The sequence below is a fragment of the Apus apus genome, chromosome 2, assembly GCF_020740795.1.
Source record: "Apus apus isolate bApuApu2 chromosome 2, bApuApu2.pri.cur, whole genome shotgun sequence".
Classification (NCBI taxonomy): domain Eukaryota; kingdom Metazoa; phylum Chordata; class Aves; order Apodiformes; family Apodidae; genus Apus; species Apus apus.
Genome location: NC_067283.1, coordinates 106,131,487 through 106,146,747, shown reverse-complemented (window position 1 = coordinate 106,146,747; position 15,261 = coordinate 106,131,487). Strand labels below are relative to the sequence as shown.

At 38.3% G+C, this 15,261-nt stretch overlaps 1 protein-coding gene across 3 annotated transcripts in view; it reads right to left on the bottom strand.

Annotated features, from left to right (window-relative positions):
- MYOM1 (myomesin 1) overlaps positions 1-6,001 on the bottom strand; it is a 79,435-nt gene extending 73,434 nt beyond the window's left edge. The window contains exons 1-3 of one of the 3 annotated variants that reach the window (XM_051611157.1): positions 5,849-6,001; positions 4,088-4,509; positions 1,662-2,153 (exon numbers count right to left, since the gene is read on the bottom strand). In XM_051611157.1, the coding sequence (XP_051467117.1) occupies positions 1,662-2,092 (431 nt within the window). In that variant the 5' untranslated portion in view covers positions 2,093-2,153; positions 4,088-4,509; positions 5,849-6,001. The remainder of the gene's footprint in view (positions 1-1,661; positions 2,154-4,087; positions 4,510-5,848) is intronic. The other 2 variants (XM_051611158.1, XM_051611156.1) reach the window with 2 other exon arrangements.
- Between the last annotated feature and the right edge of the window lie 9,260 nt (positions 6,002-15,261).

The following is a 15,261-nucleotide window of genomic DNA, read 5'->3' as shown; positions in this document are numbered from 1 at the left end:
CTGAGTTTCTCAAACCAACACAAGGACAGGACTACAGACAAAAAGAAGTTATAGCTGATACATTCTTATCTCTGCTTACCAGGGTAGTATACCAACCTACTGTGAAGTAGCTTGGAAATATCACCAAACATACTCTTTAAAGCAAAGCTATTCTCTCAAACAAAACCTCAGAAATGTTTTAAGTTCTCTCCTGATCAAGCAATTCTATTTCCTTTAATAATCCTTTGACATTAGAGGAGGTCTTGGTGAGAATACATAGGTTCCAGAAGAAATCTGTCTGACAAACCAGAGTAACTGGGACTTGAAAGCAGGTTTTTTTACAATTTTTTGCAACTTCAAGTAATGTTTCCATTTATTATGGCAACACTTTCTACAAGCAAAAGGAGGCTTTGGGTCAGGGGCAGCAGCAGCATGTAAGCACAGCTGCATCACTGCAGAAATTTGGAATATCTTCCCCTACCCAACACCCTCTGTAAACATCACCCTCAGTCCCAGTATCTCCACTTTGTTTCCCTCCATCAACAGGTTAGAAATGAGCTTCTCACTGATCCACTCAGTGGTTAACTATTTGCACAAGTAAAGGTGTTTCAAAAGCAAAGACTGGATATTATCCTGCACAAGACAGTCAGGTTGTCAAGTGGTTCACCTGGGCTCTAACAGCCTGAGGTTCAAATTCCTGAAGAGACCCTGGCAAATACAGACTTGATCCTGAACTTCCTGAAAGCTAAGTGAAGGTTGTACTCATTAGGTATTTTTTATTATAGTACAGCTAGTTTTTCCTTCACTGGTTTTGTCCAAAATTACATCTTTATCTACAATCTTTAGAGGTCATTAGGTTTTCAAAATTTAAATTTTCTGATGGACAAGTCTAGATCAGCTATGCTAATAATACTCTAAATTTTATATTAATATATTAATAATGAGCAGATGTTTTGGGCTATATTTTTTTTATCATTTCCTCTGTTGCTAACAGCTGCTCTAATCATACTTTAATACTCCCCTAATTTTTGTAAATCTCTGAGATACATACAAACAAAGTGAGGCTACGATATCTAAAATATTCTGCTAATGTAATTGCTTGAGTAGTATTTTTTATCTTAATTAAACAAAAAAAACATGGTAGCTAACCATAGCTGCTCTTCTAGTGCAAGATGAACACTTCAGGGTATCCCTACTATGGAAATAGTATGTCTCAACAAATATTCAATGTGAAAATTTCCATTTCTTGAATCACTGAGCATAAAAGCAAAACCATTAGGCCGAAGCAGAATGTTTTAATGATACATGGGCTTGTCAGCATAAAACTTGCATGAACTGCCCTAATTTCTTTCACTGCTCTAACTTGGCCAGATAAGAGCTAGCCTCAAACCACAAGCTGTATCAACACTGGGTATTATATGCAGATGTGTTGATATAGCTAAAAAAACTTTGAAGGAAAGGTGGCTCATGCCTAACCAGTTTGGAGTGTGGGTCATCATTCAGCCACCGCAGTTCTTCCCATTGCCAAAGCCAAAGAAAAACACCAAGCCTGGAAAATACATTAACACCAAGGTACAGAGACAATTTCTGTGGAAGAGAAGGAGAGCTCTGCCGTTGATTTCAATGAAAGATGGTTGGACATTATTATTTCAGAATATTGTTTCATAGACTGACTTGCTTACCCGAGGCTGTAGGTTTCAGATCCCAGCCTGTAGGCTGCAGCCAGCTTGTTGATAGCTTCAGATCCATGGCTGTAGGCAGCTGAGCTCTTGCTGAGGGACTCAGAGTCAAGACTGTAGGCAGCAGATCTTTTGCTTTGTGCAGCAGAGTGATCATAGGCTGTAGATCCATAGCTGTAGGCTGCTGACTCAAGGTCATAGGCTGAGGAAGAGCCATGGCTATAGGCTGCTGAAGAGTCAAGGCTGAAGCCTGCTGCAGATGCATGGCGATAGGCTGCAGAACCCCTAGCATAAGCTGTAGATCCTTGAGCATAGACAGCAGATTTGCTCTTGGTTTCCTTTTGGTACTGGCTTACAGTGGACTGCAGAGCTTTGTGGCGGTACGCACGGTCATAGTGCTCATGGTGCCTTTGGTAGAATGGTAAAGACATCATGGGTAGCTTCTAATTTTGTTTTTCCTACAGGTTTCTGAATGCAAATGTAACAGGGCAATGTCTGAAAAAGAATAGATCAAATATAAAGACTAATGTCCAAGAAATTTCTGAGTTAGCATACAAGTAATACAGAAAACAAAAGCTAATGCAAAATTTAAAACTTCAAAAATCTAAAATCAAAAGCAATAGATCTGGCTTTTTAAAGATGCTTTTAAAACTTCAAGATAGGTTTGTATTTAAGTTTCAAGACACTAATATGTCACTCATCAAGAGCAGAAATTTTTTTCGCTATTTTTTACATCCATTTGTAGTTCGCCTCCCTGTTACTGCAAACTACAGAAGCTTTTCATGATCAATTTCTGCACTCATTACTGTCAACTTATTAAATTCTATGTACTCAGCTTCTTCAGACTATCACTTTACACTATCAGAGATAGTGTAGATTTTTATGAAATTACAAAAGAGAGAAGAAAGTAATCGATTATTTTAAAAGGCATGAACAGTTTCAACAGGGCTAATAGGTACTTTAAAAGCTAAAATAAAAATATATTAACATTTCATTCATTTTTTGGATAAAATTTTCAGATTGAGTGTAATATTCAGGTGAATATTTTAACAGTGAATGGAAAACATTCAGAAGGATGTAATTTTTTTTTCTGTAAACATTCATGACATTGATTATTTTGTATGTGATTCCAGACATCCACTTAAAATGGCTTATCATACTTGTACAGTTTAATCAGAGATACAGTCAGCATGCAATGACTAAAATAATATAATGCTCTTCTATTTGAATGACCCTTTTTTTTTTTTTTAATCTAGAATGTCATGTTCAAGATCATCAAGGAACTTCCTCCCAAAAATACTGCCGTCCAAGTTCTACTTTGCACAGCCATCAAAAGACTGTCTTGCAGTCACTCAGAGTAGGAAATTTGATGAGGTGAGAGGTAGTTCCCCTCTAAAAATGGGATGAGGGTTGAGTGCAGAAGGGATTTCCCTTGTTGGTTGTTTTTTGTCGGTGGTGGTTTTGGTTCTTTGTTTTTATTTTTGGGGAGGTTTTGTGTTTGGTTTTTCTGTTGGTTTGTCTGCTTGTTTTCAGCTGGCAGTTAATTCTTGTTATTCTTGTTTTATTCTGCTGTTACAAAACTTTCATCTCTGACATGAAAATTTGCCTCTACTAATCCCTGTCATAACCTTTCTTTCTCTTGCCACAGGGGATTAGGCTTACAATATGACTAAGCTTGTCCCTGAAGAAGTATGTGATTATGAATATATTAATGAGTTACAATGAGGGAATATTTAAAATAATTTAAAGATCCCAAAACAATGGTGAGAGGTGTTTGTTACTGTTTGTTGCCTTTTTTTAATATCACTCACAACAATAGGAGGCTTATTCTGCTTCTGGTTTTGCTCATGTTAATGAAACAGCTTATCTGGTGTTCTGATATAAAATGCACTTACAGAGCTGTAGTGTAATCTCAGTTTCAATAATTTGAGATAATTTTTTTTTTTTCTGTGGTATTTATGCTTTAGTATTTTGTTCTGAGAGTGAGCCAATGATTTTCAAACTATTATCTTTGATAACTACTCACATACTCACCCAGACTAAGGCAAATTCTAAACACAGACACCCAATGTTTCAGCTTCCTTATATTTCAGGACTCCCTCATGGGAACTGCTTTCTTTGTTATAACAGATCACTTGTTTGCAGAAAGTCAACAAGAAGAAAGTAAGAAGGTAATTCAGAAATCTTTACGAGGTACAAGACATTGCTCATATCCTGACCACAGTGCAATTATGACTTCAAGGAGACCAGTTTATCCATTGACTTTATTTTTACCCAAGAAAGGTGGGGGGAGGGCAAAGAGCATTAGGCTTTTGTTCTATGGCAAAACCTGATGTTCCTTCTCAATTTATTTATTTCTCCTGATTATTTTTTTTTCATGTAAGTCTAGAGAATGCAACTATTTTGTCTGGTATCTTTGTTTCTAATACCTGTTATAATTCATGTTGTTATTTGTTTCGCTTTGTTGGCTTCCAGTAGGACATAGTTCCTCTTAATTTCCCGAGTTTCAGAAGATTTCTTCTCCATTTTTCTTCATTGCTGTCTCTCTTAGCTCTGCAAGGCTAAGTTTGGGGTTTGCAAGTCCTTGTGATCTCAGCTAAGAAAAGCTAAGGTGTTACAGATGAGTCTCATTTTGCACATGGCAGGGAAAGAACAGGAGAACATTTCATTTTCTCTCTGTAGAGTACTACAGTTGTCTTGCTTTGTCTTCACCAGCTTTATTTGCAGCGTTGGCTAGCTTCATCACAGACACTGTAGCCACGAGGCTAGCAGCTATTCAGTCATTTCACTCAGGGCTTCCCACAACCCCCCAGGCTTCAAAGTGAGGAAGGTGATCCAAATGAATAAAGTGCTGCATGTGTTGCCCATTAAGGAGAAGTTAAATGAGGCATTTCGTTTACATTCACTCACATCTTATCAGAGCAAAAGAACAAGCAGCAGACTTAAAGCCAGCAGGTTTAAAAAGTAAAAAGTCAACCTTTTTCTTCCAAATATAAAAGGTCTGGACCTCACTGACCTCAGGATTAAGAGGAGGAGTCTATGACTGGTGTAAGAACTATGGTGGTAAGGCAGGAGCCGGGCAGGAACCAGCTCTGCTGGTTCAAATCAAAGGCCAGCTCTGACTCACACCTTGTAAGAGCAAATTCCTTTTATAGGTATTTTATCACACCATGAGTTATGTTCTGTTTCCTCTGAAACATCAAGTGTTACTCACAGGTCAGGATCTGTTAGTTCCTCTAGTCTGTTCAGATATACTAGTCTGATGCTACAGGAGATAACAAGAAACTCTGAACTTGTGAGGATTTTCACAGAATCACAGAATTATTGAGGCTGGGAAAGACCACTGAGATCATCAAGTCCAGCCTACGACCTAACACCACCACATCAGCTAGACCATGGCACTAAGTGCCACGTTTTGCTCCTATTTGGAGCACTGTCTGATTATTGGATGGACTCCCATCTCTTAAGTTTTATAAAATCCAGGCTACCTGCACCTACTTAGTTCATGGCTGTGAATCAGCCCCGGTAGTGCGAGTGCAACACTCCCTCTCAAGATCCGTGTAGGATTTCACAAACTGAAGAGCTTGGAGCTACATGTTAACAGCTGTTGAACTGAATTTTCAAAATGACTACTGAGCAGACAGTTCTGCACTTATTCACAGGTCATAGGTACACATTAAAGAAAATTATTTTTATTGTCTCTTGCACTGTTTACCAGGCTCTGTAATTCTTTAAAGATCTACTCCATCAATCAGTGGAAACAGTGAAATAGATTAAAAACATAAACCCTCGTAAGCAGGAAAAAAAATGGTAACATTCTTCAGCTGAGTCACTGGCTTTATAGATCACAAGACATGCTTTGCAACTAGAAAATATTTAGATTGTTTACATATTCTCTAAGCCCAAAGGAGGTTACATGACAAATTCCTCCTTTAGCTCCGTAAGCCATGCTTAATTTGAGAGTACTGTGACAATATGCGAGGATAGCTGAGTTGATAAGAAGTGAACCCTTCCAATACTTCTCTTTGTTCCACAGCTGAACCCTCTGATGTCTTCAGTTCATGTCCACAAGTCCCTCAAATAACTACTGCGCTGAGAAGAATAAAGGGAGCTACTATCAACTCGGTATTACAGATTCAGATTAAAAATAACTGAACACATAAAATCTTCTGCCATAAAGGAACACTTACCAGGGCCCAAATGATCAGCAGCAAATGGAATAGCACTCGAGTGGATGAGGAGCAGAAAAATACAGCAACAATGAAGTAAGCAAAGAAAGAGGTAGTCAGAACAGGAGGTAAGGACTGGACTTCAAGATCCAGAACAAAAATAATGCCTGCAGTCAGTGGAATGTCAGAGCCCCAGTCCAGGCCTTTTATGGCCAGGGGGGTGATAAATATAGTATCGAAGAGGGAGAGAGAGAGAGACAGATACTGATACCCTGTGCTATCTCTGCGCAAAGACAGGATGACAGCAGCTTCAAACTGAGAGCTCTCCCATTTAAGTATCTTCACTACATTAAATACAAAATCAGAATTCCAAATAAAAACTATTTCTAGGATTTTTTTTTACTCAGTTAAATCAGATTTACTAGAGAAAAAAATGGTTTGTGTCATGAACCAGATAGTAGGAAAGATCAGTCTCTGTATTGACCTTTGTTATGGCACGAGAATATGACTATTTTATGGTTTTCTTTCCTTTTGTTTTATTCCAGACTACAGTGCATATAGTGTTGATATTTCAGCTTAATGACAGACCACCTAGAGAAGCAGTTAGCAGCAACACTCTGTAAATCCATACAATGTGTTACAATTCAATAAAAATGTACTTCCTTTGTTCTGTTGACAAGGTGTTACATTTTTAATGCCTTACTTAAGATAAAATACTAAATTAAGAACATGACCTCATGAGGCTTTTAAGTAGATATAAACAATGCAGCTCTATGACCCAACTTTTTGTTTCTATATTAAACACCTCTATGTATAGTCAAATATGTTTGTCTTCTTTCATTTTGGTCACAGCATTTTGGCACTGAAATGTACAATCAGTAGGGCTGAATATCCCACCAGAACAATTTTTCTCACCTGGAAATAGAGTTTGATAAGCAGAATGCACTGTGATTTCATTGTCAATACAAATTTTGCTCTGCACTGTACATTTAACTTTCAATACAACCAATTAGTCCAAGTTATTTTGTGGATCTGCATATTTGTGTTTGAAATATGAACCTTAACTCTCAGTCCTACTGTAGCCACTTTCCACTGCACCCACCACACAACACAACTAAGATTTTTCCTTCTCTTTTGCTGAGGCATTCCACATTTGTGTGGAACTATCAGCAGATCTGGATGAGGCCAGTGGGTCCCAGGCTTTTCCATACAAAGGTTCACCAGTATCCTCTTCTTCACCTTACCTGAAATCTCTTTGTTCTTCCCACAAGATGCTTGTTCCCTGGAGAGCTGCTACCTCCTGCCTGGTGTTGCACCATGGAGTAAGTTCACACACCTCTTCATCTCACATACCAGGAGCTGCTCAGCCACATTAACCATATGGGCTTTTGGTCCTTGCTCCCGAGCACAGGTTGTATGAGCCAGCAAAAAGCTGTACAGTCACACAGACTGTATCTTGACTCAGGAAACTGGCCAGACCTGCAACAGGCAGAATGAAAATGGTGAACAATAATATAACTTCTTCCTCCTCCAAATTCCATGCCAATAGGAGCTTCACAAAGCTCAGTATTTGGGCTATAGTATCAGTTTTTAATTAGAGAATGAAAAGGCCTCAATGGATGGAATCTCATGTTCTGTTACAGAGTCCTGACCTCACCTTCGCCAGGGGTCATTTATTTGCACTGGCATCTTGAAAGACTTAATGACATACAAATTGCTTTGGAAAATTTCTGAGAGAGATGTAGCAAAATGAAAACAATTAAACATCTTGTTTCTCTGCTCCCATTGCAATACAATTTGTATAGATCACAGGTGGGATATGAAAATCTAAACATTTTCAGTGTTCTTCTGGGTATAATGGCACTACCAAGTCCAATAAAGTTTTCAAATTCCATGTTGCCTCTGTTTATTTTGCAAATAAAATGGAGATAGAGTGTGACAGCAAAAATCTTCTGGGTTCTTGAATTATTTTTGCACTTAAATTTACACAGTTTTATCTGGCTTTAAAATGAGATAATATCCACAGCTAATTTTAAACCACTATACTCCTATTTGAATATCAAAGTACAGGTTTCAAACCCCTTGGAGATCTGTAAGCTTCAGAATCCCTGTGGTTTTGTGTATCATAGAATCATAGAATCACCAAAGTTGGAAAAGACCTTCAAGGTCATCAAGTCCAACCATCCACCCTACAATCCCTAACCACTAAACCATCTCCTGAAACACCACATCCTCTCATTTTTTTAACACCTCCAGGGACAGTGCCTCTATCACCTCCCTGGGCAGCCTGTTTCAATGCCTCACCACTGCTTCTGTGGAGAAATTCTTCCTAATATCCAATCTGAACCTGCCCTGGTGCAATTTGGACCCAGCTGTCCAACCAGTTTTTATCCAGCAGAGAGTGTCCACATCCAAGCCATGAGCAACCAGTTTCTCTAGGAGAATGCTGTATGATGAATTACGTATTTAGTCACATTGGTCCTGGGACCAATTTTATGCAATTTTAAATTGCATATTAAAACAGATGGTTGTTAATTGTTATCCCATACTGTATGTGTCAGTCTTTCCTAAACACCACAGATCCTTCAATACCTGTATTCCAATAATAACGGATAGTTTCTCTCACCCTCACTCTATTTTAGTTTCACATCTTAGAAAGACTGGCCAAAAAACCTTGACACATGACTGATAAAGGACCCAAGAGTCTCTCCAATTGCAGATTATTCAAAGCTGGAAAACTTGACTGATTTACAATATTTGAGCTCTGTCTATTTCATTATGCAGCTTTTAGAAGCAGACAATATACTTCAAAACATGAGCTAAGTAGTTTGGCCAGGATATTGGCCAAATGAAGGGGCCCAATGCCCAGGCTGGGGCTGCCCTGCTGGGACAGAATCTGGCTGCCAGGACAGCCCTGATGGACCCCATGAGCAGTCCCCATGGTCCCCAGGGCACCTGGACACTTAGACAATTACTTTGTGCTGGTTATCTTCCCCTCTCCTGTTATCAAAAGTCTGTTTAACTGCACTGCTTTGTTACAAAGAAAACAAACTGCAGATATCATCTTGCTGAGATTTAAGCCACTATTGCAATAATATGAAGGATTGCCTCAGGTGTTACAATCATCATTACCACAATGATTCAGGCATAGCTAACACAAATTTAACAGCCAGTATGCAATAAAAATTGTCATTTTCTTCGTCCTCACATTGATTGATGAAATACTTTTGAATCCATGAAATGTTCCATTAAAGGAAAGGATAGTGGCAACATCTGAAAGGAAAAAAAAATATTAGTTTAGCTATCACATTGGGAAATTATTTCCAATATAATAATTAAGCTGAACAAAGTTTTGAGGAAAACTTTAATCAGAAATTTACAAACTGATTGTTTTATTCAGTAGTCCCTGCATGACAGAGCCATCAAATTTAAAACATCAATTATGAATGAAAATATCTTCCAGACACTGGAAGTAATGCAAAAAGACCTGGTGAAGGCAAAGAGGGGAAAATAGACTGGAGCTTAGTATTTGAAGATGAGGAGATACACTGAAGAAAAGAAGGATCTGAAATTAGAAGGATCTGATGGATGAAGGCACAAGTCAGAGATAATTCTGATGATTATTTGCCACTTGTGATTCAGTTTTAAATAAAGTAGCATCAACAGTGTAAGCTGCAGCAACAAATTATTTTGAGGCAACTGCCAAGACCACCAGGATTTTTTATAAATATTTAGACAGTTAGTAAAATGATTTTAATTTTTTTTTCCAGTCACTTAAAACATCTCCTAAAGCTGGTGACTTCAGACTTCAGTGCAGTGATATTCCATGAGGGAAGCAGTGTATTTAACTTTGAAATGGATCCATTCTGATCTTTCCCTGATGGGCCCATACTCCATCCATGGAGAAAAAGTTTCCTATATTTCCAAGCAAGTTTAAGTTTGGAGACTTAAAGGAAAAAAAAAAAAAAAAAAAAAAGGGGTGGGGGGAAACCAGCAAAAGCTAAAATAAAATGCTTCAAAGTCTGGAGAAGGCATGAATTTGCAGGGCAAGGCCAGTCCAGGTTCCACACTGACAGCAGTCTATACTAGATGGTTCAGGAAAAGATGCAAGAAATCACACAGACAGGTGTGCAATATCACCTCCAAGGGGATGTTTCACCTTAACAGTTACTTTATGATCTTATAACTCAAGTGACTTATAGCAGAAGTTGCCATGCCTTAACAATGTCCTTTAGTAAAGAAACACAAGATTTGGAATAGCTATTTATAGTAAAACTTCAGAATTTAGTAAAACACTAGTCCTACAGATGAGAACTCAACCTTTGCTAGCTCTCTGAAAACAATATGGATTTAATTACTTTCTAAGCTGTCAAAAGTTACTAGTCCCATCTGTGTTTTTCTTGCTATAGCTTGTTCCTGGCTTTCTACCAGAAACTGTCAGTGTCCTGGTAGCACATCCATGCTTCTTCCTCTGAAATCTCCTTCAGCAGGACATGCCAGCAAGGCAGCAGCAGTTTTTTTTTCCCCCACAGTGACTGGAAAGGAGCAGAGGACCACTGCCTCATTTCTAATGACTGGGATTCACAACCCAGAGTCTTTATACTCAAAGCAAGCCTCGTAGCTCACTGTAAGGTTAGACAGCAGCAGTGACAAAATGGGTATCCTAATCTAGCAAACCCATCTTCTCCAAGACACTTAGCCACACTGCATTTCAGAAATGCTCCTCCAAAATACTGTGTTCGCGTATGCCATCAGTGAAAAATAATTACTTCTGGATGTGTCATTTCCACCACTTTTCAGTATTTTCACCATGTAAGCTGCAGTGATAGTGAGTGGGAGGCATACATCATACGGACAACAGATGCGCCCAAGCTCCACTGGCTGCTGTGGCTTCCAAGGAGAAGGGACTGCAGGTTCACTGCCAGCAAGAGGAATCTCTGTAACTGCAGCTGGGAGAACTAAGAGGAGGTACCAAAAGCAATTTCTAGGGCAGAGGAGGGCCAAGTATGGGGTGAGTTTCAGGTATTAAAGTATCCTCACCTGCCTATAGCTGGCTTAAAAACCAGAACTTCCCCCCCTCCCCATAACAGCTATCACAAAGTATTTATCCATGCTAGATTTAACTAGCTAAATCCAGCATGGGTGATGACATAGCTCTGGCAACATGAGGCTCAGCATAGGACCTTTTAATCCACTATTTACTGAGATAATCACTTTGGGGTGACTTCTTCAGTCAGCCCCAATCTCGGCACTGCTGCGGATACACAGCTAGCTCTAATGAACTTGTTAGTTTAAAGCTCCCTCAGATATACCTCTAGATGATGGATGTAAGGACAAATCATTAACTTTTTTTAGCACAATAACTTCAGATCCAAAAGGTTCTGTTGTAACACAGATGTCATACAATGAGGCACATCACAACTGTGCATAACGAAAAAGCCCTGCCTCCTAGTGAAAACAACAAAAAAGAAAATTACTACCTAGCACAGTCTGTCCCTGTGTCTGATTACATGTCCATGCTTTCTACCACTTGTCCCAGCACATCCACAGGCACTGGATGTGGATACACAGTGATCACCTTCTCCCTCAATCTCTCTTTTTCTTGTGCTATTCTTAAAACCTCTGCTCTTTTTTACGTTTCGTCTCCAAGTTTTCCCTCCAGTTTTTCACTTTTCTGCATGTTGCTTCTCACAATTTGAGACACAACATTAAGCCATGATATTTGGCATGCCTTATTCTGTCACAGACATATATGTGTAAGTTACCATTCTACATGCTGCCAAACAGGTAAATGCTGTCCCAGGAGCTCAATTTCTGAAACATTAAATAAGATCTTAAAAGGCTGAAATATTATGTAATATGGCAGAAACAAGGGACATATGGACCATTTTGGTTGTGCAAAGCATAGGGTCTTGCACTGATGAGTGTACAGCCTGAACTGTTCTGCATGCTAACCTTTCCTCTACAGTATTTTTCATTTTGTGCTTCAGTCATTTTAAATGGCTGTTGAAAACAAATAATCAAATTAAGCTAAAAGACTTTCTATTAAAAATCTTGGTGCTGCTTCACACCAGCTACTTTGAATCTCTTCCATGCTTTGTCACTGCTCAGTCTCTGTGTGGAAACTGTACAAAGATTTTACATGTGCTTGTAAATTTGACAGGCATATGTAATACTAATTTATTCAGAAAATGCAAATCGTTAAGGAAAACATTCTCTCATTCTCTTTTTTTCCTGACTGATTGTGATTACTGTTGCTTTGCATAAATCACAGAAGAGCTGTGAGAGTTGGAAGGAAATAAGATTAATGGTTCCTGTGTGAAGTAATTCGAAAAAATTCTTCCACATGCTGATGCTGAAGATTGAGATAATCACCTTTTTAGATTTAAGATATTGTATCTCACATGTCCCAGACGTTTTATATTTTATATATTGCTCCATTTCACTTTTAATTTATGAGCCTAGATTTTTAATCAGTTCTCATTTTCTTGTGTCAAAACCTTTCCAAGTAATACCTGTCAAGGCCATCTCACCTAAACTGGAATTCCCTGTATGGTTTAAATTGGACTTTTTGCCATTTGAAAGAATAGTTGGGTTTTTTTAACCCATTTTATTAATTTGAATATTTATGAAATAAACAATCTCTGAATGTTGGCCCATAAAGTACTATATTCTTGCCATGTTCAAAAACAGGCAGGAAGATTGCAAATATAAATGACATTTATTTAAAATAATTTTTATTAAAAAATAAACTTATATGCAAAGTCATCAGTCAGTCCAGCAGACAAAGAAAAAAATCCATGTGGAATCTGAGAGAAAACCCAACTGCAATATAAACGTTTGCAAAAGGAAAAGCTGATTTTTTTCCATGCTTGCTGGTCCTGTTCTTGCTGCTACTGGCTTTTCTGAAGCACTAAGTAAACATGAGCTGGAGAAACCTTGCTGGAGGCTCTCACAGTTGAGCAACTGTCAATCATTGCTAACAGGCTGACACAAAAACATTCTCAGCACCAGATTAAAAAAAAAAAACAACAATGAGAATGTGATTAACTTCCCATACTTTTTTGAAGACCAAAAAAACAAACTCACCCAATGATTGTGGCAAATCTCCCCCTTTTTTCTGGCCAACTTGGTAATTGGTACTGCTCCCTTTACCAAACCATAGGAATCTGGGAAATTTTCCATCAGTAACCATCACCATTACGTGCAACAAATAGCATAAGAATCAGAAGACTTTTCTTCTTTTTTACAGAGCTTTTGTCTTGTTATTCCGTGCTCTTCCTTTATTTTCTTCTCTTTTTTCTCTCTTTCCCTTGAGTGCTCAGCTTCTCACAGGGTCTTAGTATTGCTTGGCTGCAGAAAACACTGAATTTTAATTTTTCCTTACACCAGAGGGAATCACTATTTAAAACAATGCACCACCAGCAGCATGTCTAAATCTATCTATGCGTAATTGGTGGTTTTCAATCACAATTCTCTCTAATGAGTCTGAGTTGCATGCAGCAGTATAAGACCAGCATTTTAAGCTACACTGGTTGGTTTGCATGTCTGAACTAAAATTAAAAAGTGGTTATTACTTTAATTGGATTTGTGCACTTGGACCAATATTCAATTGCCAGAAAAGTTATTACTGATCTTAAGGAAGAGAAAAATCTCTCCCTGAAAAAATTAAGCCTATGTGTGATTGAAAGACTTCCCAAATTGGTCGTATATTTTTGTAAGATAAGATTACTGGTGCTAGATGGAGGACAAATGTCACACCATTTTGCTGTGATTTCTCTATTGGCCGTTTTTTCAAACTAACCTTACATTTGTAGACATTTACATACTCTTTTCCATTTCAGGGTATCATATTGCTAGTCCAGCTAATATTTTCTAGCAATTAGTTTACTCTCAGTATACAGTAAAGCACATTAGAATGGCAATTTGGATCTACAGTGAGAATCGCAGACTCACAAAATAATTCAGATTAGAAGAAACCTGGGAGATGTCTCATTGAGCCTCCAGCCCACAGCTCTGAGATTCAGCTGTGAGATTGTCCACTGCAAAATTACTATCAGAGCTTAGGTCATCAGGCTGGGAGCATCTGAAGGGATGCAGCTGGCAAAAGCCTCTCAGGGGAACAGGTTTTCCTACATTCAGTTGGATGCTATCAACTGAGATGAGGTTTTTTCTACAGTGGCAAACCTTAATATCTGGAAGATCTCTGGACATAGCTGCATCACTGCCAGGCTGTCATGAGGGCTCATAGAAGTACACATATTTAATATTACCAACATGTGATATCCAGAACCATGGTTAGGTGCATGTTCAGATAAAGGATGTGGATCTGAGAAGAGGGAAATAATATTTTCATAGTTTCTGAATGAGCTGGACACCAATCCACAGAAGCTAAAGTGGTTTCAGGAGTTTAATGACCTGTATGAAGGACAATTAACTTCCCACTGGACAATGGCAAAGGAAAGCCATTGATAGCAGTTGTCAATGCCAGAGACTAACAATCTGTATTCACCTTATTTAACACCGAAAGCACTGAGGTGTACAGATACTGTATGCTGTGAGAACACAGAGCTATGGCAACAATAGGCAATTTAAAATTTGAATCTGTTTACTAAAATTGCTGAATAACATCAACTTTCAGAGCCCTGCATCTCTGAATTGTCAGAGATCAGCATTCTGAACTTAAGATCAGACAAGCTAATCAACCACATGGTTATTTGCATAGATGAGTGAAAACTGCTGAAAGCAATATTGATGTTCACAATCTCTAGCAAGCACAAAAATGCCTTATTATTTTTTTTAGTTTTTCTTTTCAAGTGTCAGATATAAGCATAACATTATTTCACTGAAAATAACTTGAAGCACTGAGCAAACAGAAACCAACCGTACAATTAACAAAGCTCTTTAGTTTCAGTCCCTTCTAAGCTCAAATTCTTAAAAAAAGCTTGCAATGTCAAATTGATTTTGGAATTAAAATAATTTCACCTAGGAGAAGCAATTACCTGGAAAAGACAACTCTTAAGAATCCCAAAATACTTAAAGGAAGAAAGACTACACTTAGGGCATTACTGTTCAAGATGCAGTATTCAGGGAGTTCATAAACAGCACTCACTGGGAGAGCTGCGTGTACACTTAATGAACAGACATATATTAATAATGGTGGACTTAGACTTCACTAAAATAAAGATCCTTTCAACATTATCACAATTTGAGAAGGTGACATAGGGCTGCATAATCTGAATATTGCCTCAGGGAATGGCTCTGGTAGGGTCAGGGCAAAAAGGGGTTATCACATCCTTGCCTTGTCTATCTACTCTGTGATCTTTGGCTTTTCAGTCCACCCAAGGAGGTAGAAGGTGACAAGGAGATACGGCATAAGAATCAAATGAGAAGGAGAAATTGGTGTAGCATGGGCAGCTTGGCAGCCATTTGCA